General features: G+C 56.1%; 1 protein-coding gene across 1 annotated transcript in view; it reads left to right on the top strand.

Annotated features, from left to right (window-relative positions):
- SCN4A (sodium voltage-gated channel alpha subunit 4) overlaps positions 1-22,852 on the top strand; it is a 46,418-nt gene that overhangs the window by 10,470 nt on the left and 13,096 nt on the right. The window contains exons 2-14 of the mRNA XM_059046885.2: positions 6,304-6,970; positions 7,060-7,178; positions 7,307-7,396; positions 7,701-7,829; positions 8,298-8,389; positions 10,388-10,702; positions 11,491-11,554; positions 11,808-11,949; positions 12,737-12,946; positions 13,572-13,725; positions 15,518-15,756; positions 17,547-17,720; positions 18,824-19,180. Coding sequence (XP_058902868.1) covers positions 6,698-6,970; positions 7,060-7,178; positions 7,307-7,396; positions 7,701-7,829; positions 8,298-8,389; positions 10,388-10,702; positions 11,491-11,554; positions 11,808-11,949; positions 12,737-12,946; positions 13,572-13,725; positions 15,518-15,756; positions 17,547-17,720; positions 18,824-19,180 — 2,358 coding nt within the window. The 5' untranslated portion in view covers positions 6,304-6,697. The remainder of the gene's footprint in view (positions 1-6,303; positions 6,971-7,059; positions 7,179-7,306; positions 7,397-7,700; positions 7,830-8,297; positions 8,390-10,387; positions 10,703-11,490; positions 11,555-11,807; positions 11,950-12,736; positions 12,947-13,571; positions 13,726-15,517; positions 15,757-17,546; positions 17,721-18,823; positions 19,181-22,852) is intronic.

The raw sequence follows: 22,852 nt of genomic DNA, 5'->3' as shown, positions 1-22,852 counted from the left end.
TCTGCTGTGTGCCCAGCACTGGGATTGGCCATGGTGACCTAGACAAGACATGGTTCCTGCTCTCTTGGCATTTCTGTCTGGTGGAGGAGACAGAAGAATGAATTAGACCAATAGACAAGTGATTACAAATTATAATAAATGATGTCAAGGAAAATACAAGGGACTGTAATAGAGAGTTAAGGAGGAGAAATCCTCTTGGAGAAGGGACATTAGAGCCTAGACCGGGGAGTAATGGTCTAAGACATTAGAGCCTAGACCATGTGAAGAGCAGAGAGACAAGAGCTCCAGGGAGAGCAAAGGCCCAAAGGCAGGCATGAGTCTGGTGGTCAAGGAGCTGGAAGGAGGCCAGGAGGACAGATCAGCAGACAAAGGTGAAGAGGTAGATCGGGGCTGGATTACCAGGGCCTTAGATTTTATTCTAAGTGCAACAGGATGTGACTAAAGAAATTTAAGCAGGAGAAATAACATGATTAGTTTCTTATTTTTATTTTATTTATTTGTTAATTTATTTATGGCTGCATTGGGTCGTCGTTGCTGTGCACGGGTTCTCTCTAGTTATGTTGAAAGGGGGCTTTTCTTGCTGCGGAGCACGGGCTTCAGTAGTTGTGGCGCACGGGCTTAGTTGCTCCACGGCATGTGGGATCTTCCCTGATCAGGGCTGGAACCCGTGTCTTCTGCACAGGCAGGTGGATTCTTAACCACTGTGCCACCAGGGAAGTCCCTAGTTTCTTGTTTTTAAAACAGCACCTGCTGCTTCCTGGGACTGGTTTGGAGAGGCCAGGGGCAAAAGCAGGTAGCTATTGTAAGAAATTGTTGTGAAATGGACCAAGGGAAAAAGGAGAGGTTAGGTATGTTTTGGAGATGGTATTAACAGAACTTTGGACAGGCTGAATGTAGAGGTGAGGGAAAAGGAGAATTCACAAAGACACCTCCCTTTTAAAAATAAATGTATTTTATTTATTTTATTTTTGGCTGCGTTGGGTCTTCGTTGCTGCGAGCGGGCTTTCTCTAGTTGTGGCGAGAGGGGGCTACTTTTCGTTGCGGTGCGCGGGCTTCTCATTATGGTGGCTTCTCTTGTTGCGGAGCATGGGCTCTAGGCGTGCAGGCTTCAGTAGTTGTGGCTCGCAGCCTCTAGAGCGCAGGCTCAGTAGTTGTGGCCCACTGGCTTGGTTGCTCCGCGGCCTGTGGGATCTTCCTGGATCAGGGCTCAAACCCGTGTCCCCTGCACTGGCAGGCGGATTCTTAACCACTGGGCCACCAGGGAAGCCTGACACCTCCATTTTTGACTTGAGCAAATTTGGACTTGGCTGGATGGTGGTACCATTTCCTGGGTTGAGGAAGACAGTGGGTAAGACGGTGGTATTGAGGACCCCTGACCTTGCAACTGATATCAGAAATGAGAGCGGTCTTGGGTGGACTGTGTCCTCAAGCTTCATAGTTGGCTGTAACCCTTTATGGGAGCAGAGCCTGTTCTCCATAATAGTTGTACCAATTTACATTCCCGCCAACAGTGTAGGAGGGTTCCTTTCTCTTCACACCCTCTCCAGCACTTATTATCTGTAGACTGTTTGATGATGGCCATTCTGACCAGAGTGAGGTGACACTTCTTTGTCGTTTTGACTTGCATTTCTCTAATAGTTAGCAATGTGGCGCACTTTTTCATGTGCCTGGTGGCCATCTGTGTGTCGTCTTTGGAGAAATGTCTATTTAGATCTTCTGCCCATTTTTTGATTGGTTTGTTTGTTTTTTGAGAATATATTTCTTTTTTTTAACTTTTTATTTTATATTGGAGTATAGTTGATTAACAATGTGTTAGTTTCAGGTGTACAGCAAAGGAATTCAGTTATACATATACATATATCTATTCTTTTCCTATTTTAGGTTGTTACATAATATTGAGCACAGTTTCCTGTGCTCTATGGTAGGTCCTTGGCAAATGTTTCATTCCAGATGCTGTCGACTGGATGCCTGTTAGCTCTCCACATGGTGGGGTCCAGTAGCCAGTTAAATATATCGGTCTGGAGTTCACAGGAGGGGTTTAACGTACTCCTATAACACTATTTACAGTCATAGGAATGATGCCACCCAGACCCAGACCGAGCCCCGAGATTGGGGAGAGGAAGAGAGACAAGCAAAGGACATCGAGAGGGAACAGCCGGAGAGGCAGGAGGTAACCTGTGGGTGAGCTGTCACGGAGGCTGAGAGGATAGAGCCTGTCCAGAAGGGGACTGCAGCCAGCTGGATTGAATGCTTCTATGAGGTTGAGGGAAGTGAAGACAGAAACGTGTTCAGCGGACTTGGCAGCAGGGAGGGTGCTAGTGACTTGACAGAAGCCACTTCTGTGGAGTGGGGGGAATGTACGCCAGGTTGGAATGCGTTGGAGAGGGAGCAAAGGTAGGGAAAAACAGCTGGTGTAGACACTTTCCAAGAAGTGTGTCCGTGGAGAGGAACAGAAAAATAGAGCAAGCGTGAAGGGAGGCATGGGGACAGGAGGGTGGCTTTTGTCACCACTGCCACCACTTATTCTGAAGATGGGAGCACCTGGTCATAGAAGGGGAGGGGCTGGTGGTAGGAGAGAGAGAAGATAAGTAGAGAAGGAGGTCCTCGGGAAGGCAGGCGGGGTCAGGGGCCTGAGACCAAGTGGAAGTCTTGGTCTTGAGTCTTCTTTTGTTATCAGGACAGAGGAGGAAGGCACGGGCAGTGAGGATAGTTCTGTTGGTTTGTGTGTGACGGATCCTGTTTTCTCAGTGAAGACTGAGACAGAGTCACCAGCTCGGAGCATCATGGGGGAGACTATGGGGGCGTTGAGGACAGACGAGAACGCATGAAATAGTTGTTCTCAAGAAGTGGAAAAGCGAGACTCACAGAGAAACCTACACTTAGAGGGCGGCACTGAGGGCAAACCCGGAGTTTATAACCACAGAGACAGTGTGAACCCAGCCAAGTCCTGCCTTGGCTGCAATAGCATCCAGCAGCTCAGGGGCTGCCTCAGGAAGAGCACACAGACAGGCCAGGCAGGCTGAGGTTTCCCCAGGTGAGGGCGGTAGAAGGAGAGAGAAGGCTGCAGCGAAGCGTATTTTCGAGGGAGGGATTATGATGATGGATCTTGTAACGGAGGCTGGAAGAGGAGGGAGGTGAAGTCTGAGGAGCTGATGGAGAGGGAGAAATCTCAGGGTCAAGGACTGAATGTGAGAAGAAGCCCAAGGATTACACAACAGGGCCCTTGAGCTGAGCAGTCGGAGGTGGGGGAGGGGAATGTGTGAAGTGGCGATATCAGAGGAGATCCAGTTTCTGGTTATGATTTAAGTTCAGGGTGGGCTCAAAGGGGAAAGGGGCTAAGGTGGAAGGGTCCTCTCATCCATTCATTCATTTGATAACCTTTTTTCCAGTGTTAGGCACACCGGTGGTACAAAGGAGCAATCCGCTCGGCCACGGTGCCCAGGGAGGGCTTCCTGGAGGTGGTGGTTCTTGTGTAGGTTGAGTCTGGAAGGACGAATTAAAGCTCTCCGGGATGCCAGAAAGAAGGAGTGCTCCAGGAGGCAAGCAGACCATAAGCGAAGGCATGGGCTTCGGTGGGAAACAGTTTGGCCCTTTTGTGAAAATGGAGGTGGCGTGGCCAGAGGGTGTGTGTGTGTATGTGGTGAAGTGATGGGCCACGAGGCACAGATCGGATCATGCAGGGCCTTGGGACCCATGTGGAGGAGTGTGGACACATTATTAAGCAGTGGGAAGCCCCCGAAGGATTAAGCAGAAGGTGACATGATCAGATTTGTGATTTTAGACATGGGGGTGGTGGATTGGAGGGGAGCCGAGCAGGAGGTAGGGAGGCAGGTGGGAGGCTATTTGAATGGAGCAGGTGAGGGGTGATGAAGCAGCAGTAGCCTGGAGGATGGAGAGACATGCGGGTGCTGGGAAGGAGCCTCAGCATGGCTTGGGAACTGACCAGATGTGCCACCCAGGATGCTTTCAGCCACCAGCAACCAAAACCATTACCTCGACTGGCCTAGCCAAGGAGGGCATTTACCCACTCACATAACAAGACATCCCGATGTGAAGTGGCTTCAGGGCTGGTGAAGAGGGTCGGGGGAGAGGAATTTACAATGAAGTGCAGATTTCAAAGGGAGAGATGAGGAGTCCATTGGAGGCCCGCTGGGGGCCAGCAGGAGGAGGTGCCAGGCTGGCTGTGCCATCTGTCGGTCCCATGCCAATGTGCCAGGCACTGGTTCGGGGGTGACCCCAAGCCCAGGCCTGTGGGGAGTCTGGTGGGGGGAGACAGACCACAGATAATCGCACAAGGATGGCAAGAATCACCATTGACCTAAGAGCTGCCAATGTTGTGGCTGCACGTGAAGGGGAGCCGTGACTTGACCGATCTGGGGCCGTCAGGGAGTGGGAACAGAAACCACGGAAGGAGGTGGGGGGCGGTTATTCCCGGGGCAGAAGAGAAGGGCACGGGAGAGGCGCCTGCTGGGAAAGGCAGACAGCGCTGCAGACCCGGCCCTGGAGAAGCAGCATCTTCCAGGGGCAGGCAGGAGGAGCTCACAGAGCAGATGTAGAGAGAGTGGCCGGAGAGGAAGGCCACGCTCTTCTCCTGAGAAGAGAGGCCGTGGCTGTGGCCGTGAGATGCTCGAGGGAGAGTCAGCTGCATAGAGACCACTGGGTCTGACTGATGGGGGCCTCTGGTGCCTCTGGTGAGCGCAGTTTCCATGGGTGCTGGGGCCCGAGCCAGACTGCTCATCTCTGGTTATCTGTGGTTCCACTTGGGCACCTGCGAGGGAGAGAGGGGGCAGCATCAGGCCGGAGGATTGTTGCCAAGCGGGGCAAGTGAACTGGGAGGGCGCCGAGTGGCCGTGGCCCCGCCAGGGCCGTCTGGCACGTCAGTGTCTTCTGTTTGGGCGTGTACGGGAGGCCAGTGATGGGGAAGAAGTAGCAAAGGTATGTGGCACGTGGTAGGCGCAACTGTGAGGTCAGCGTGAGGGGTGGCTTCAGGCTGGGCGTGCGCGCTCGTGTGTCTGCGCTTGTGTGTACGCGTGTGTGTTCGTGCACACACACACCCCCACGCACACGATGGGGCCAATGAGCAGCTGAGGGACGGGCTCAGCAGGAATGAGCAGAGTCATCGCCGTGGAAACACGACTCCCCGGGTGACGGATGGAGCAGCTGGGCAGCCAGGCAGCCAGGCAGGGGGCGTGGCCAGCTCTGCCCAATGGCTCCAGCCACTCCCTGGGCCGCCCTCCCCATCTGTTGACCAAGTCTGAGGAAGCGCCTGCACCGGCCAGGGCAGGCACACTGCTCAGGCTTCTGGGCCCGCTGTGACAGGGCTACCCTCTGGTGTAGCCCTGGGTGTCTCTGGGGGCTCTGTCTGAGGCCCTTTGGTGGAGGGGTGGTTCCGGGGCATCTGCCCACGCAGGCCTAGTGATGGCTGTGTGTGACCAGGCTGCTGTGGTGTCCCTGTGCCTGCCTGCTGATGTGGGTCATTCCCCAGGGCCTTTGCAATAAGTGACCTACCACCTTGCTTCCACAGGGAACAGGCTCAGGAGGGCTGCGCAGCTCTCACAGGCCTCTACAGCTCCTGGTGGGGGCCCCTCTATCAGTCCAGTTCACACGGGGACCACCAGCCAAAAGTAGTCCCTGGGAGCTCTAGCCCTGCCCCCACCATTGAAACTGTCCATCTCCTTGTCTCCAGGACCTTTCCTGTGTGTCCTTCTCTTCCACATTAGCATCTTTGGGCTCTCCTGACATGACGCCCCCCCCCACACCCTGCATTTTCCCACTCCAGCTGCGCCTGTTAGGTCCCATGGGTCCTGGGGGAGGGAGCTGCTGGGATCCTTGGCAGTGCCCGGGAACCTTCCTTCTTCCCTCCCCCCGCCCAACATCACACCTCCCCAAAGCTCAGGACAGGGTGCTCCACATTCCCACATCTTCCTTTTCTCTTCCCTCCAGGCCAGATACGGTGAGTACAGGCAGGTGTAACACATTCTCCTTTCTCATGCCCCTGGCAGACATCACTAATCAATCACAGCAGTCTTTTTGCACTGAGTCTGGCTGCAATCTTTTTTTTTTTTTCAGGCTGCAATCTTGATAGTCTTTGCCCACATCTCCAAGCAGCCAATAGCAGCTGATCCAAGTCAGCCCTCAAGATGTAATCCGTTTGCCATTCCTGCTTTAGGCTGACCCCATCAGGCCCCTCACCTTGGCCCATCCTCAATCCACCCTCACATTTCACATCTGATTCCTTTCTACCTCACTGCTGGTTAGAGGTCACATGGGCATAGCCAGCTGTGGTTTTCTCTGTCCCCATAGGCTGAAGCCACACAGTGCCCAGAACTTGGGCCCAGGAGGCGGTTGAAGGCACTGGGGCATTGGCCCCAAGTCTCGAAAGCAGAAGAGGATCTGGTTGGTTTGCTGTCAGTCCAGAGGGCAGCCAAGCCCTTGCTGGGGAGAGTGTGGTGCGGGGCTTGGGGGTGATGCTCTTGTGTCCAGCACCTGTGCAGCAGCACCTGGGCCCTGCAGGCACATCTCCCAGCCCCAAAAGGGCCTGCACGCCGACCTCCCCGCCCTGGCCCCTGGTCAGGCAGGAGGTGAGTAGCGGACAGCAGGCCCAGGGCGGGGTGGCCGCCCAGCACCCCGGGGGCTGCACGCTGCAGCTGTCCCGGCTGCCTGCCTCCCTGCTGGCCCCTGAGCCCAGGATGCGAGGATGGCCAACTCATCTCTGCCCACGGTGGTGCCTCTGGGCCCTGAGAGCCTGCGCCCCTTCACCCGGGAGTCCCAGGCAGCCATAGAACGGCGGGTGATGGAGGAGGAGGCCCGGCAGCAGCGGAACAAGCAGATGGAGATTGAGGAGCCCGAACAGAGGCCGTGCAGTGACCTGGAGGCTGGCAAGAACCTGCCCCGTATCTATGGGGACCCCCCACCGGAGGTCATTGGCATCCCTCTGGAGGACCTGGATCCCTACTACAGTGACAAGAAGGTCCGGGCCTGGGAGGCTTCCCTCCACCTGTCTGTCCATTGTCAAGCTGTCTGCCTGTCCCAGGCCTCACAGCTCTCTCCCCGCCGCAGACCTTCATCGTGCTCAACAAGGGCAAGGCCATCTTCCGCTTCTCTGCCACACCTGCTCTCTACGTGCTGAGCCCCTTTAGCACCCTCAGACGCTGCGCCATCAAGGTGCTCATCCACTCATATCCTGCCCGAGTGGGGCGAGCGCAGGGGCGGGGAAAGGCAGGGAGGGGGCGGGGATGTGCAGGGGGCCCTCTTTCCACCTCCCTTCCCCACCTGCTCCCTCACTTTCCTTGACTCTCCCCCCAACGCTGTTCAGCATGTTCATCATGATCACCATCTTGACCAACTGCGTGTTCATGACCATGAGCGACCCGCCTTCCTGGTCCAAGCACGTGGAGTAAGTCTGCCCCTCCCCCGGCCCCCCGGCCCCCCGGCGTCTGCCCGTCCCAGGTGTGCACTCTGAGGAGGCCCAGAGTGAAACTGCCCTTGTCTCCCAGCGAGACAAACACTGTCACTGCCACCCCCGTCAACAAACACCTGAAGTCCCTGGAACGGCACACGCTGTCACTCTCACCAATGTCCTCAGCCCCTGGGTGGCATATGTCATTTCTGTGCCCTCCTTCCCAGGAGGTCCATCACGGCCACCCACACCCCGGCCCAGGCGTGACATGGCTGGCCCTGGCTGGCCCTCTCCCTGCCAGGTACACCTTCACAGGGATCTACACCTTTGAGTCCCTCATCAAGATCCTGGCCCGAGGCTTTTGCATCGAAGACTTCACATTCCTCCGGGACCCCTGGAACTGGCTGGACTTCAGCGTCATCATGATGGCGTGAGCAGGGCCCCGAGGGCGTCCTGAGGCTGATGAGGGGGAGGGGAGGGGGCCAGGCCTCCGATGGTGGACTGCAGGGCGGTGGGTCCAGCTTGCAGATAGCGGGCTGCACAATTCTAGGAGCTGCCATTCCCGGGGTCTGCTGGGAGCCTGTCCCGGTGCCCCTACACATAGCACATATGACCACACACAGCAGCCCTGAGCCCTAGTCCCGCGGGCCCCACCCGGGAGAGCTGGGCTACCCTTGCTAACCCCACTCCTCGGCAGAGCTCCTGCACTGTCTTCCCCACCTCTCAGGCCCCGGTAGGAAACTTGCTGTGCCTGACCTGGCCCCCCCGCGTCTGCACGGCAACCCCAACTACAAGGATTCCTTGGGGATCCTCATTCTGGGCCCGGAGAACCTGTGACTTCTGCCCTACCGCCCACTCCCGGCTCTGACACAGCCCTCGCCCCAACCTCCCCACCCAGGTACCTGACGGAGTTTGTGGACTTGGGCAACATCTCAGCCCTGAGAACCTTCCGGGTGCTGCGGGCCCTGAAAACCATCACAGTCATCCCAGGTACTGGGGAGGAGCAGGGACCCTCTGCCCAGGCCATCAGGCCTCCCCCCTCACCCAGGCCTGGAACCAGGCACTCAAGTTCTATGGCTCAGGGTCACCACCCTCCCAGGTGGTGTAGGACCCACACCAAAGCCTGGACACAGAGGGGGCCCTGTGGCCAGAGAGGAGAAGGGGCCCCAGGTGGGAGGATGGGTTTTGAGAGGCAGCATAGCAAGGTGGTTAGAGCACAGCTTCTGGAGCCAGACTGCCTGGGTTCAGTTCCCACCTCCACCACTTCCTAACTTTGACCTTGGGTAAGTGGCTTCCCTGTCTGCCTCAATTTCCGTATCTGTGAAATGTGGATAATAACAGTACCACTCATCCGGTTGTTATGAGAATCCAAAGCCTTGATAGCAATAAGGTGCTTAGAACAATGCCTGGCACAGGGTATGCGTATTCAATAAAATAAGCAGACTGGGCGGAGCAGAGACCTCCACCTGAGAGAGACACAGAGAATCAGTGATGGAAAGTCCCAGCCCTGTGCGCTCCATAATGAACATGCCACATACCCACTGAGCGATCAGGCCAGGGCAATTCCAAAGTAATGCATCAAGAAGCATGAAATAACTAGAACCTGGATCATCCGAACCCTCAAAAAAGCATGTGGAGAAACTGGAGAAGGTTCATTAAAGGAAAGAAAGATGATCTGGAAAGACATGGAGAACAGACTCTGGGAGGAGGGGAAATTGTGAAGTCTCAGTGCTAGAAAATACCTTAGTTCTCCTCTAGTCCAAAGCCCTCGTGAATTGCAGTTGAGGAAGTAGGGACCCCGGGAGGGAAGAGCTTACTGAAGGCCACACGGCACGTTGGCCCCTGAGTCAAGGCCACAATACCTTCCCTCGATGCCATGCTTCCAGCATCCTCAGAGCTCAGAGGGTTTTTATAAGGAGGCTGCTGAGCATCTGTTTTCATACCAAGATAAGAAAAAGAAATAAACTAATATTGAAGTAAGAGACACACTGATTAGGCTCAAGGAAGAAGTTATGGTTCTTCTATAAATGGTGGAATCTGAGCCTGGAATTCCATACGATTTGGCTATGCCTTTGCCCGTCCAGAGGAGTGGAATGCAATATTGCAAAGTCAGTCTAGAGCTTCTCAGAGCGAACCCTGCTGTTCTTTGGGTGTTAACAGGCACTAAAAGAGAAAGGGGGCTTCCCTGGTGGCGCAGTGGTTGAGAATCCACCTGCCAATGCAGGGGACACGGGTTTGAGCCCTGGTCCGGGAAGATCCCACATGCCGCAGAGCAACTAAGCCCGTGCACCACAACTACTGAGCCTGCGCTCTACAGTCTGTGAGCCACAACTACTGAGCCTGCACGCCTAGAGCCCATGCTCTGCAACAAGAGAAGCCACCGCAGTGAGAAGCCCATAAGCCCACGCGCAGCAACAAAGACCCAATGAAGCCAAAAATAAATAAATAAATAAATTTATTAAAGAAAAAAAAAAAGAGAGAAAGGGTTCTGTGTCAAATAGGTGAAATGTGGCATTAAAGTTTTTGTTTCTGTAGGACTTTGCCGAGCTTTTGACAGGCTAATCTACGCAAGGACCCTCCAAGAGGGCGCTACAGAGCTCAGCCTTCCCCCAACATGATTGAACCCCTTTTGTTAAGGGCACAGCTTGCGAGATGAGTGTTCTAAGGAACACACTTTGGGCGTGCTGACCTAGCGACATTTATTAAGCTCCACTGTGTGACTGGGTGTTGCTCTCTGAGTCGGGCAACACACTGTGAAGTCTTCATAGTCCCTTCTTCTAGTGGCTGAGACTCGGTGGCCTTTCAAGGCTCCAGATGGAGGTTGTAACCAGAGAAGGATGGGGCTAATTTGGGAAGGCTTCGGGCAAGCAGTGCCCCAAGTAAGTCAAGGCTTGAAGGAGATGCAGTAGGCAGAGGCTCGGAGGGGCTAAGTCGGTGAGTTACCCCCTGCCCTGCCCAGCCCCAAGCTCTCACCCTCTCTGTGATCAGGGCTGAAGACCATTGTAGGAGCCCTGATCCAGTCGGTGAAAAAGCTGTCAGATGTGATGATCCTCACCGTCTTCTGCCTGAGTGTCTTTGCCCTGGTGGGGCTGCAGCTCTTCATGGGAAACCTGCGGCAGAAGTGTGTGCGCTGGCCCCCTCCCTTCAATGACACCAACACCACGTGGTACGGCAATGACACCTGGTACGGCAATGACACCTGGTATGGCAATGACACCTGGAACAGCAATGACACCTGGAACAGCCAGGAGAGCTGGGCCAGCAACTCTACCTTTGACTGGGATGCCTACATCAATGACGAAGGTAAGAACGGAGGGTAGGGAGGCCAGTGGGGTCTTTCCCAGCCCCGATGGCAGCCCCTTGTGAGACAAAGAGCATGGAGAAGACCTGAGTGTAAATCCGTCACTTACCAGCTGGGGTAACCTCTGACAAGTCACTTCATCTCCCCCTCCCTCAGAATCTCTACCTATAAGATGGAGACAGCAATACCTTTCTCAAAGGATTTGTGTGACAGCAAATGCCAAATTGCTTTGAAAATCCTAAAGCTTTTGCTATAAAAAGCAGCAGTCCCTAACCTACGTACTCCTTGTTCTCCATCACACCACATGCTCGCACCCTGGCAGGGCCACCACCAGGCGCCCACATCCTATTCACATACCCAGACGTCATAGGCTCACATGCACAAGATAACATTCTCATAAAGCCACTGTTACTTCACACTGTGCCTTCTGGCAGCTGAGAAAATGGTACCCCTTCTTCAACCTGGCATCCTGGATTCTGGCCGCGTCCCCCCTTCAGTTGAGGGTCCTGCAGGCACGTGGTAGCCCCGTCCACACGCATGCTTGTCCCCCACCCCATATCCCTCTGTGCCCCTGCTGCACCCCACACTAGGCACTGAGCTGACAGCAAAATGTATCTACCCAGAGGCCTTGGAACTTGGAGCTGCCCTTAAAGGAGAGGGAAGGGACACCCAGAGAGCATCCATTTGGTGCGTGTGGTCCACACAGATGTGTCCACAGGTGCACAGTGGGTACTGTGCCCACAGTGTCCACGTGGTGACGTGTTTCCTTTGTGGCCTCTGACTCCCAAAGGGAACTTCTATTTCCTGGAAGGCTCCAGTGACGCCCTGCTCTGTGGGAACAGCAGCGACGCTGGGTGAGTGACGCTGGCGGGGACGGGTGGCGGTGGAGGGCAGGTGTCCCAGGGTCGTCAGAAGATGGGGGATGATTAGGGATGAGAACCTGGGGTGGATGGAAACGTAAAGAAAATTCATGGGCATGGGGGGAACACTTTGCATTTTCCGGGATGCAGACAAGACGGAAGGATATTTTTTTCTTGGGATCCCCCCATCTATCTCCCGGCTGGAGTTCTCCTTTCTCCCTAAAACCAGCCCCCATCCTATCCCCAGGCGCTGCCCTGAGGGTTATGAGTGCATCAAGGCCGGACGGAACCCCAACTATGGCTACACCAGCTATGACACCTTCAGCTGGGCCTTCCTGGCTCTCTTCCGCCTCATGACACAGGATTATTGGGAGAACCTCTTCCAGCTGGTACAGCAGCCCCCCGCCCTGCCCCTCAGCCCCACGGCTGCCTCCCTCCACCTCCACAGCCCCCTCCGAGCATGGTGGGGTCCCTAACAAGGCTGTCCCCCCATGGTACCCCCTAAATGCCCCTACATACAGGTTCTCAGAGCCCTCTGACGCTAGGCACCTGCCCAGATCTGAGGCCCGGCCCTTTCTTCCTTTTCCTCATTTGCCTTAAGAGCTGAGATCTGAGCCGGGCACAGACTCCCAGGCCTCACAGTAACCGGTAGGGCAGCTTAGACTCCAACTCTGCCCATACACAATTATTTACCTTCCACTGTTTGCAGGTGGGCAGGTTGGGTCTGGAGCAACAGTGCCTTCTGGTACCTGGTGATGTTTCTAACATGATGATGTTAATAATAATATTTAGTAATAATAATAATAGCTACTATTTGCTGAGCTCTTACTAGATGCCAGACACTACGGGAAAGCTAGGATTCAAGCTGATCCCAAAGCCCATGTTCACCAATTTTTCTCCTGGTTCTCTGATCTCAAGATGTCTGGCTGAGGTCCTCAGGGCTTTCTGAGCCAGGAGACCAGGAAGGTCTGTGTCCTGAGTATATATTTTGAAGCACCCCAGAATGTGGCTTAACCTGCCAAGGGCGGCCATACCTTTCCTCAAAAGCCCTCAAACTGCCTGGCTCTGTGAAGGACCCTCTCTGTTTACCTATCTGGGCAATGCATGTATGGAGATGGGTGTGGGTGAAAGCAGGCGGGTGCCATGTGACGCTTTCCCTCCCTCCCCCACTCCCAGACCCTTCGAGCAGCCGGCAAGACCTACATGATCTTCTTCGTGGTCATCATTTTCCTGGGCTCCTTCTACCTCATCAACCTGATCCTGGCGGTGGTGGCCATGGCATACGCTGAGCAGAACGAGGCCACCTTGGCCGAGAATCAGGAGAAAGAAGAAGAGTTTCAGCAGATGCTGGAGAAATTCAAAAAGCAGCAGGAAGAGCTGGGGAAGGTCTGGGCTCAGGGAGTGGAGGCCGAGGATCCAGGGATCTCCCCGCCCCTCAGCCTGGCTGCTCCTGGGCAGGCCGAGGGGGGTCGGGGGAGGCACGGGGTGGGGGCTGCGAGGCAGAGGACGGGAAGCAGAGGCCCGGGCTGGAGCTTTGGTGGGGTGGGAGGCATCCAAGCAGTAGAAAGAGTATTTCTCAGCCCCGTGCCTCAGTTTCCCCATATATAACAAGCAATCTGGAGTAGTTAAACCTGACGTAGCCTTCCAGCTCAAATTCCTATGGTTTTCTGATTCTTTATGGGCAGCGTACGGGTCCAGGCTGAAGGAGAGGTGGGTCCTGATGAGGCCCCAGGGAGCAGCTCTACATTTACCCATCATCTCATGAAGTGCAGGGTCAGTCAAGGCTTCAGAGAGTGAAGGGTCTTCAGGATGTGTGTCCTCAGTCACTTTGGTCCCTACCCTGTCACCCCACCACCACCGAGGTTGCCACCCCTGCCCACAGTAAGCTGGGTGCAGGCCCAAAAGAGGGGCCCCCAGCCTGAAAGACTCAGGAAGAAGCTCTGAGAGTCCATTAGTCCATCCCCATGGCTCAGCGATGGACTTTATGTCCATCACCCTTGCTGGTCCACAGGCCAAGGCCGCTCAGGCTCTGGAAGGTAGGGAGGCAGACGAGGACCCAGCCCACGGCAAAGACTGTAACGGCAGCCTGGACACATCGGCGGGGGAGAAGGGGCCCCCAAGACCCAGCTGCAGCGCAGACAGCGGCATCTCAGACGCTATGGAAGGTGAGTGCCTGGTATCCGCATACCCACCCTACTCTGCCTGTCCTGCCCGTCAGACCACTTGGGCTCCCGGGGTGGGGGCCAGGAGGGCCTGGCTGGGCCCAGCTTCAGGACAGTAACTTAATATTGGCATCGAAGAAATGGCCGTGATAAATATAGTCCTGGCTCACCCTGGCCCACTTCTGGCTGCAAGGCCAGGCTGTGGCGGGAACTGGGGGCTTCCGGGAGGCCTTGGGGGCTGCCAAGGCAATGGGGAAAGGATAGGATAATAATACTAACCAGGAAGGCCCAATGTTCCGGAAACTGGAGATCCTGTTCCTCAAATATCTTCTCGGTAAAAGTTAAACATCAAAGGTCACTCTGCCCAGATAGAGTCACAGACTCCCCCAAATCCCCGTGCTGCCCCCCAGGCCTCAGTGGGAGTCTAGGATAAGGTAAAGAGGAGAGGGTGGATAGACATACAGACGGATGGATGGATGGATGGATGGATGGGTGGGTGGGCTGAAAGATTAATGAATGGGAAGAGACATGGGTGTGTGGTTGGATGAGAGGGAGGGAAGAGGAGGAAAGGGGGAAGCCAGGGAGGGAAGATGCAAGGAAATCTGACATAGAAGGGGTCGGGTCCCTTCCCCAGGTGTCTCGCCTTGTGCCAGGAAGGACTTGGAGGACTTTGCAGACCTCTAGAGGGCCCCATCCCAGCTGACCTTGTGTGAAGGGCAGAGAATGCCCCAGGGAACGCTGGGCAGGGCTGGCCGAGGAGGTCACTCAGCGCTGTCCTTGCTGGGACTGTGGTGGGAAGTTTGGGGCCTCAGACACGGTTTGGGGCACCTACAGTAGCACCCGGGTTGGGGGTAGGGCTGTCACTGCCAGAGCAGAATCTGCAGCCTTTGAGAGGTCTGGTTTACTAATTCTTGGGTTTACTAATTCTTACAACCTCTGGGTGTCCCAAGCATGCACTCAAACCCAGGTGTCTATGGGGCTGCCCCCGGCTCCGGTCCTCTTTCCTCATCTATGATGTGGGGGCACTCATATACTTACCTCATCCATTTCCGGTGGTAATTAAATGAGAGCATGCCCAGGCTGAGAACCCCATGGGCAGCAGAGGCCTGGAAGACCAGGAGGAGAAGCAGCGTCACCCACGGGCCTTACGGAGCCCCAGGGGTTTAGAGCCATAGTGGCAAGAACAGGGGATGTTTCCAGAAAGCTACCCTGGTGGAAAAGGAAGGACTGGCTGGGGACAGTCTGGAGGGGCCGGCATGCTGGCAGCAGGAGGGAGAGCCCTCGTGGGGAACCATGGTTTGCTCCTGAGTGGTGCTGGCCAGCGGCAGGTGGAACTGGGACCCAGCCCCCTGCAGTGGCCTCCCGCCTCTCCCTGGGGGCCCTCGGGCCCCTCCCCAGCCGAGATCGCAGCCCTGGGCCATAGACAGAGGATGGGAGTCACCCCATCGCGTTGGGGGGTGGGGAGCTCCAGGAAGGCGGAGCTGAAGTAGAACACTGGGAGAGGAGCTTGGGGTAAGGCTGCTGAGGGTGCGGCTTTTTGAGGCTCAGCTAAGGGACAGTGCGTTGGGGGGCGGGGCACTGAGGGGTGGGGCCATGTGGGCAGTGTCTAGAGGGATGGGTCTTGAGGGTGACCCACTGAGAGGCGGGGCTTGGAATAGGCCTCCCTGGGGGGGCGGGGCTTGAGGTGAGCCGCTCTAGGGGGCGGGACTTGGAAGGTGGAACCAAAGATCTAGGTGGAGGAAGGAGCACGCGAGGGGGGATCCTCATCAGGTGTCTGTTTCCATCCTACTCCCAGAGCTGGAAGAGGCCCACCAGAAGTGCCCACCGTGGTGGTACAAGTGTTCCCAGAAAGTGCTCATATGGAACTGCTGCACCCCGTGGTTGAAGTTCAAGAATATCATCCACTTGATCGTCATGGACCCCTTCGTGGACCTGGGCATCACCATCTGCATTGTGCTCAACACCCTCTTCATGGCCATGGAGCATTACCCCATGACGGAGCAATTTGACAGAGCCCTCAACGTGGGCAACCTGGTAGGCAGCAGACGAGGGAGAGGCTGTCCTTCCTGTGCAGGACACGAGAGGGGCCACAGGGCCCGATGGGCTGTGTGAAAATATGGGGCACGATTAGAGGGCATAAGGGGACAGGCTGGGGTTATTTTCCCAGCATATGGGTATATGGGGGCACGAGCTGATGTACCAGGGATGTACCTGGGGTGATCCATGGGATGTGGCATTTGGGTTTCAGGGTACGTGGGGGCAGATAGAATGGGGATGAGGTGCTTGACCTCTTATGATCAGGATTTCAGGGGCTTTGGGGTCCAGGCCATGCCCTGGAGGCAGAGATGGGGGAGTGAGAGCATAGAGGTATGGGGGACTGGATGGCAAGTCTCTCCACTTTCAGAGGTCGTCGTGGGCCTAAGAGGGGACCAAGGGACCTGGAAGTGGGGCGTAGAGCCACGGGCAGCCAGGCTCAAGAGGCCCCAGCTCACCCTGGAGGCCCCATGGCATAGTCCCCCAGCCCTGAGCCCCCTGCCCGCTGCCATTTCTCCGGCATGGCCAGGCCAGCTCCCCTCTCCAGCCCTTTCTGCGCTGCCGCTGTTGACACTGATCTGCCTGCTTATCCCTGCCATTAGGAGCATTATCACCTCGTTGCCAGCCCCTGTGGAGCCTGACAAAGGGGAAAAGCTGCCTCCTGCTCCAGCCCAGCCCCACCCTTCCCAATCGCCTTTGCAATCTTTCCAGGATGGCTAATGGGCAAGATGCTCCCCCTCCCCTGAGGGCGCGGGGAGCCCAGGAAGAGTCAGATTTGGGGCCTGGGGCAGGACGAGGGCTGGGTGGGCGGCACAGGAATCAGACCCTGGACTCCCCAGCCCGCTGAGGCAGGCACGTCCACCACACGGAGATGCCCGAGATGGCCATGGCCAGGCCGGGTTGGAGGAGCAAGGGTGTGCTCTGGACCCGCGGTGCAGCTGCTGGGGTGTGTGTGATGGGCCCGGCCCGCCGCCTGCCCACCCCCTGCCCACACTCTACTGCTGTCTGGGCACCTGCTACGGCCAGGGACAGCTCCTGGGCGGGGCTCAGCATGTGCCCGGGCAGGCTGTGGACCCAGGGCAGCTGGTACCCGGCAGGAGGGGGGCCGTGCCCAGGGAGCTTTTAAAGGTTCTGCAGCTCTCAGACGAGTCCAGGGCTCTGGGGGCTCAGCTCTGGCTTCTCACTGATCCTCCGCTTCATCCCCTTTGGGGCCCTGCCTTAGACTTCCGAAGCCACCAAGATTTCCTGGGTCCTGGGACCCCAGCCAACCAGGGTAGAGAGACTGTAGGGTGTAGGGACAGGAGACTGAACTAAGCACCCCAAGACCTGGTTCGAGACATGCTTCTATATGGGCAGTGTGACCGACAGCTCGCTGCTGACCTCTCTGAGCCTCAATTTCTCATTTCTGGGATGAGCGTGACCACCCCTCCCAGCTGCACAGAGGTTGGGGTACCGACAAGGGCATAATGTGAACCACGGCATGCTCTATGCGTGTTGAATGTTATTCTGATTGGGCTGAGGCCCCAGGAAGTCACATGACAGGCCAGCGGTCACAAGGCCAGGAGTGGACGGGCCCCGGTCTCTGAGTGGTTCCCACTCTGCCCTGTGGCATGGTCGTTCCGCTCCTCGCTCACTCACATACACACACCTGTGGGCCGCGGGTACCACTGCCTGCGCCCCCAGGGCTCTGTCACCCTCCCCTCGAGCCCTGGAGGCGGGAGTGGGGTGGGAGACTCCCGAGGTCCCGTGCCCCTGAGGCTCTGTGACGGGGGCTGCACCCCACCCTGCAGGTCTTCACGGGCATCTTCACAGCAGAGATGGTGCTGAAGCTCATCGCCATGGACCCCTATGAGTACTTCCAGCAGGGCTGGAACATCTTCGACAGTATCATCGTCACCCTCAGCCTGGTGGAACTGGGCCTGGCCAACGTGCAGGGGCTGTCGGTGCTCCGCTCCTTCCGTCTGGTGCGTGGGGCCCTGGCACCCGGGCTGGGGGAGGGTGTGGTGAGGATGCCGGGAGGAAGTGGGGAGAAACCGCCAAGAAGCCAGAGGGCTGGAAGTGAGGCCCCCTCTGCCCTTTGGTCACCGCTCTGCCTCTTAGAACCTTTCTTACTGGAAAAAAGGAGAAAGGTGCCCTCCCCCTTATCACACAGAGCTGCTGGGGGACCAAAATGACAGCCCATTTGGGCTGACATTTGGGCTTGACTCCTAAGTGACCTTGGGTGGCAGTGGGGTGGGGATTTCAACCCATCTTGCAGAGCTGAAAGCTGAGGCTCAGGAAGCTCATCAGTAGTGGAATTGGGACTCCGAATTAGCATCCTTTCCACTACCCCATAGGGACCTCTCATGCATCCACAAAAGTATAGAGAAGGTAAGATAAACCTCTGTGTACTTTTCACCCAGCTCCAACAGCTGTCAACATTCTATAGTTCTTGTTTTATCTGTCCCCCCAGTTTTTCTGTGGGGAGTATCTTAAAGCAAATCCTGAGATTTCATTTCACTTGCAAATACTTTAGCCTGTATATTTAAGAGATAAGGACTCTTTCTTTTTTTTTTTTTTTTTTTTTTTTTTTTGCGGTACGCGGGCCTCTCAGTGTTGTGGCCTCTCCCGCTGCGGAGCATAGGCTCCAGACGCGCAGGCTCAGCGGCCATGGCTCACGGGCCCAGCCGCTCCGCAGCATGTGGGATCCTCCCGGACCGGGGCACGAACCCGCGTCCCCTGCATCGGCAGGCGGACCCCCAACCACTGCGCCACCAGGGAAGCCCAGGACTCTTTCTTTCGATCACTCGAAGAGGATTAGGTGGTAGGATGTGAGCATTCCCATTTAACAGAGAGGTAAACTGAGGCCTTGCATCCCTCAGTGGGTGGGAGTTGAGCTGTTTAAAAGAGTTCTTTCTGGGAATTCCCTGGTGGTCCAGCGGTTAGGACTCTACACTCTCGCTGCAGAGGGCCTGGGTTCAATCCCTGGTCAGGGAACTACTCTTTCTCCTATAAGGATGGGGCTCTCTTGGGGCTGGGCCAGGGGTCCCCGGGCCTCACCGGCCCCTGCCCTCCCCCTGCCCGGCAGCTGCGGGTCTTCAAGCTGGCCAAGTCGTGGCCGACGTTGAACATGCTCATCAAGATCATCGGCAACTCGGTGGGGGCCCTGGGCAACCTGACGCTGGTGCTGGCCATCATCGTGTTCATCTTCGCCGTGGTGGGCATGCAGCTCTTCGGCAAGAGCTACAAGGAGTGCGTGTGCAAGATCGCCGCGGACTGCACCCTGCCCCGCTGGCACATGCACGACTTCTTCCACTCCTTCCTCATCATCTTCCGCATCCTGTGCGGGGAGTGGATCGAGACCATGTGGGACTGCATGGAGGTGGCCGGCCAGGCCATGTGCCTCACCGTCTTCCTCATGGTCATGGTCATCGGCAACCTGGTGGTGAGTGAGGTCGGCCGGGTGGCTCCCCCACCCTCGCCCAGGACATCCAAGTGTGCAACATGTGTCCATGCCTTTATTTCCTTTAAATTAGGCTGTCGTTGAAGGGCCCTTTTCCCATGAGGTTATACTGTGTGAAACCGCCGATGCTTGTTTTCTACCTAACCCCAACCCCAAATGGCAGTTTTGTATGGTTTAACTCAGTGGCTCTCAAATTTTAACCTGCTTAAGAATCACCTGGGAGTTTCTCAAAACCTAGATTCCTGGCCCCATGCCCCAGAGTCAGATGCAGCAGCTCTGAGCCGTGGCCCAGGAACCAGCATTTCTAATGAGCTCTGGGTGATGTCACTGCCGCTGGTACAGGGACCACACCGCGAGTAGTACTGTTGAGACCTAGTGTTTTGGGTAAAGCAACATGATAACTGGAGTCAGACTGACCCATGTTGCAGTCCCGGCTCCTCCGCTGTCTATGTGACCTTGAACGAATCACTGCTCTCTGGCTGGCTGAGTTCTCTAACTTGGCGTGGAAGAAAAATGGTAGGCCCCTCGGGGTGGCCGCGAGGATTGTCTGTGACCGAAGAAGGCACAGTGTGGGGTTGGTACCAGGAACTCCTGGCCCTTTTGTCCTCCTACCCTCTCACCCTCTGTTCCCAGGAATTAGGCCAGGGGCGTTGGGAGGACCTGGAGATGGCATGGGCTGCATCCAGCCTGCCACTTTCTGTATGCGGGGCTGGCGCAGGGAAGGAGGTGCAGGGGCCCATGAGAAACGGGGTGTGAGGCCGTGGTCCAGCTGAGCAGGATTTCTGTGGCCGGGGCCGGTGGAGGCATCTCTCCTCACCCTGCTGACTCTGCTCCTCCCCTTCTCGGGGTGGGGGTCACTCCTGCCAGGAGAGCTGGGCCCAGCTGCCCCCTGTGGTGGCCAGCGCTGCCCCGGGCAACGGGGTGGGAAGACGCACGTCCCCATGTTCCGCAAAGGCCCGTGGAATCCTTGAGCTGCTGGGTCAGCGCTCCTCAGATATGGCTGAGCTCCGGCTGGGGGCAGGGGTGGACTGGAGGTGGGGGATGTCACCTTGACTGAGGAGGTGACCGTGGGAGGGGGTCCCAAGCCCCCAGGGACAGCCAGACAGCAGAACCCAGGCTGGTTGCTCCTGGGAGGGGGGTCTTAGGGAGTGGGGAGAGTGAGGGAAAATGGAGAGTGAGGGCAGATGTCCCAGCAGAAGTTTGGGGCAGGATTTGGGATGGGTATGTGGGAGCAGGCTCTGAGTATAAGTTTGTGAGGGCAAGTTTAAGGGCCTGGAGGTGACTAAAAGGGTCTGTGGGGCTTTTCTGTCTGTGTGTATGTAAACTCAAAAACATTTCAGGCCTCTGCTTTGTCACTTGATGACTGGGAAACCTTGAGCAAGTTATTTCTCTCTGGCCTCAGTTTTTCTCATCTGGAAAATGGGGATGATGGGAGTGGTCCCTACTCCACTGGGTGGTCGTAAGGATTACATGACACATGTCCAAGTGCTTAGCAAAGCACTTGGCCCAAGAGGCCAGGGCAGTCCAAACGTTACAGGCGTCGGGGGAGCAGTGGCGGATTCAGTACCCTTCACCAACCAGCATCACACTCCTGGTGTTGGGCTCTGCCACATGCCGGTTCCTGTGCCAGGGGCTTTACGTGTATTATCCCTAATGCTCTTGACGACCCTGTGTGGCAGGTAATGTTGGCTCCGTGCTTCCAGGAGGCACAGCCCAGAACCACACAGCTAGCGTGAAACGGAGCCTGGACTAGAACCTGGGTCTGTGTAATTCCAGTAGCAATAGCGTCAATACCAGCAGCAATGGTACCAATGATGAAGTTAGCATCAGCAGTACCAGCGATGATAGCTGACCTCTACTCATGTTTATTCAGCAGTCTGAGCACTTGCCTGGTATTGATCTCTTAATGCTCACCGCCCCCTATGAGGGCCGTGCTGTTTTATCGAGCAAAGCCTCAGGGAGGTTGATTAGTAACCTGTGCAGGATTTGAACCCAAGCAGTCTTGCCCCAGAGTCTGGAACCACTGCACTGCACTGCCTCCGTGTGTGTGCGCCACCCGCACCCTCCCATCACACACACATGCACACGCCTGCACACACACACAAACACACACGCCTACCCGCCCTGATGCCCTTCTCCGGCCCAGCTCTGTGGCTCTCCCACTTTGCTCAAAGGAAGCCGAGTGACCAAGGGGGGCGGCACTGCCAGCTCCTTGGGTACCGTCCCTGCCCACTACCCTCCCAGGCCTCATGGAAGCACGTGTCTGCCGGAGGGCACGGGGGCACGCCTCCAGGGTGTGTGGGGACCCAGGTCCCCTGCGTGCATGGCACTCAGGCACTACCTCGGGGCTACTGTGAAGAAGAGGAAATGACCAGGGCATAGGGAACCCGCCCCTCAGAGCCCCCCAGGGGGACTTGCTGTCAGCCCCCTTGCCTCCAACCCACCCCCCATGCCTTGCCTGAGGCAGCTATTTCTGTCCCAGGCAGGAGCCGTGTGCAAACCCTGCTGACCCAGAGAGCAGCTAATTCCCATCTCAGATGTGTTTCTGGCAACTGGACACCTCCCGCCAGAGAGGGAAAGAAAAACCAGTAAATTTTGGTGGGGGGCAAAGGCAGAAAAGTAGCTAGAAGGCATGGCAGTGGGGACGAATGCCCCCAGCACATTCTCCCAGAGAGAAGATATACAATATACTATATACATATATATATATATATATTTTTTAAGACCACATTTTAAAAAAATTTCTATTTATTTTTTATTTTTATTTTTGGCCGCGTTGGGTCTTGGTTGCTGTGTGCAGGCTTTCTCTGGTTGCAGTGAGCGGGAGCTACTCTTCATTGCGGTGCATGGGCTTCTCATTGCAGTGGCTTCTCTTGTTGTGGAGCACGGACTCTAGGTGCACCGGCTTCTGTAGTTGTGGAGCGCGGGCCGTAGAGCGCAGGCTCAGCAGTTGTGGCGCACGGGCTTAGTTGCTCCACGGCATGTGGGATCTTCCCAGGCCAGGGCTCGAACCCGTGTCCCCTGCATTGACAGGCGGATTCTTAACCACTGCGCCACCAGGGAAGTCCCTATATATATATATATATATATATATATATATATATATATATATATATATATATATATATATAAAATGTCAACACGATTGTTAAGACAATGACAAAAAGACTTTGGAGGACACTGGTGAAGGCCAGACAGTGAGATGCATGGAGAAGATGGCCAAGGATGGGAGATTCACATTACGGTCCTCCCTTGGTATCTCAGGGGATCAGTTCTAGGACACCCTGCATATTCCAGAATCTGAGGATACTCAAGTCCTGTAGAAAATGGCGTACTACAATTGGCCCTACTTCCTCATGTCCACTCATACAGCCCCACCCTGAGACCCCCCCAGAGTAATACCTGCCTCTGGCTGACAGGGGACAGGACCCCCACCCCAGCCAGGCTGTACCTTCCTCCTCACTGCCCTGGGGTGGGAGTAAGCTGGTGGAAGTCAGGGCCAGTGCATTGTGTAGCCTCTGGGGTAGCCATTCACATTGTAGTCTAGATAAATGATGTCCTTTGAAGTTGTACAATGATTGGAAACCTGGGTTCTAGTTCTGTGCTGTTTGTCCTCAGGCAAGTCACTCTACCTCTCTGGGACTCAGTTTCCTC

Source organism: Kogia breviceps, chromosome 19 (genome assembly GCF_026419965.1).
Source record: "Kogia breviceps isolate mKogBre1 chromosome 19, mKogBre1 haplotype 1, whole genome shotgun sequence".
NCBI classification, from domain to species: Eukaryota; Metazoa; Chordata; class Mammalia; order Artiodactyla; family Physeteridae; genus Kogia; species Kogia breviceps.
The sequence above is the reverse complement of the archived record's forward strand: the minus strand, read 5'-3'. Positions and strand labels throughout refer to the sequence as shown.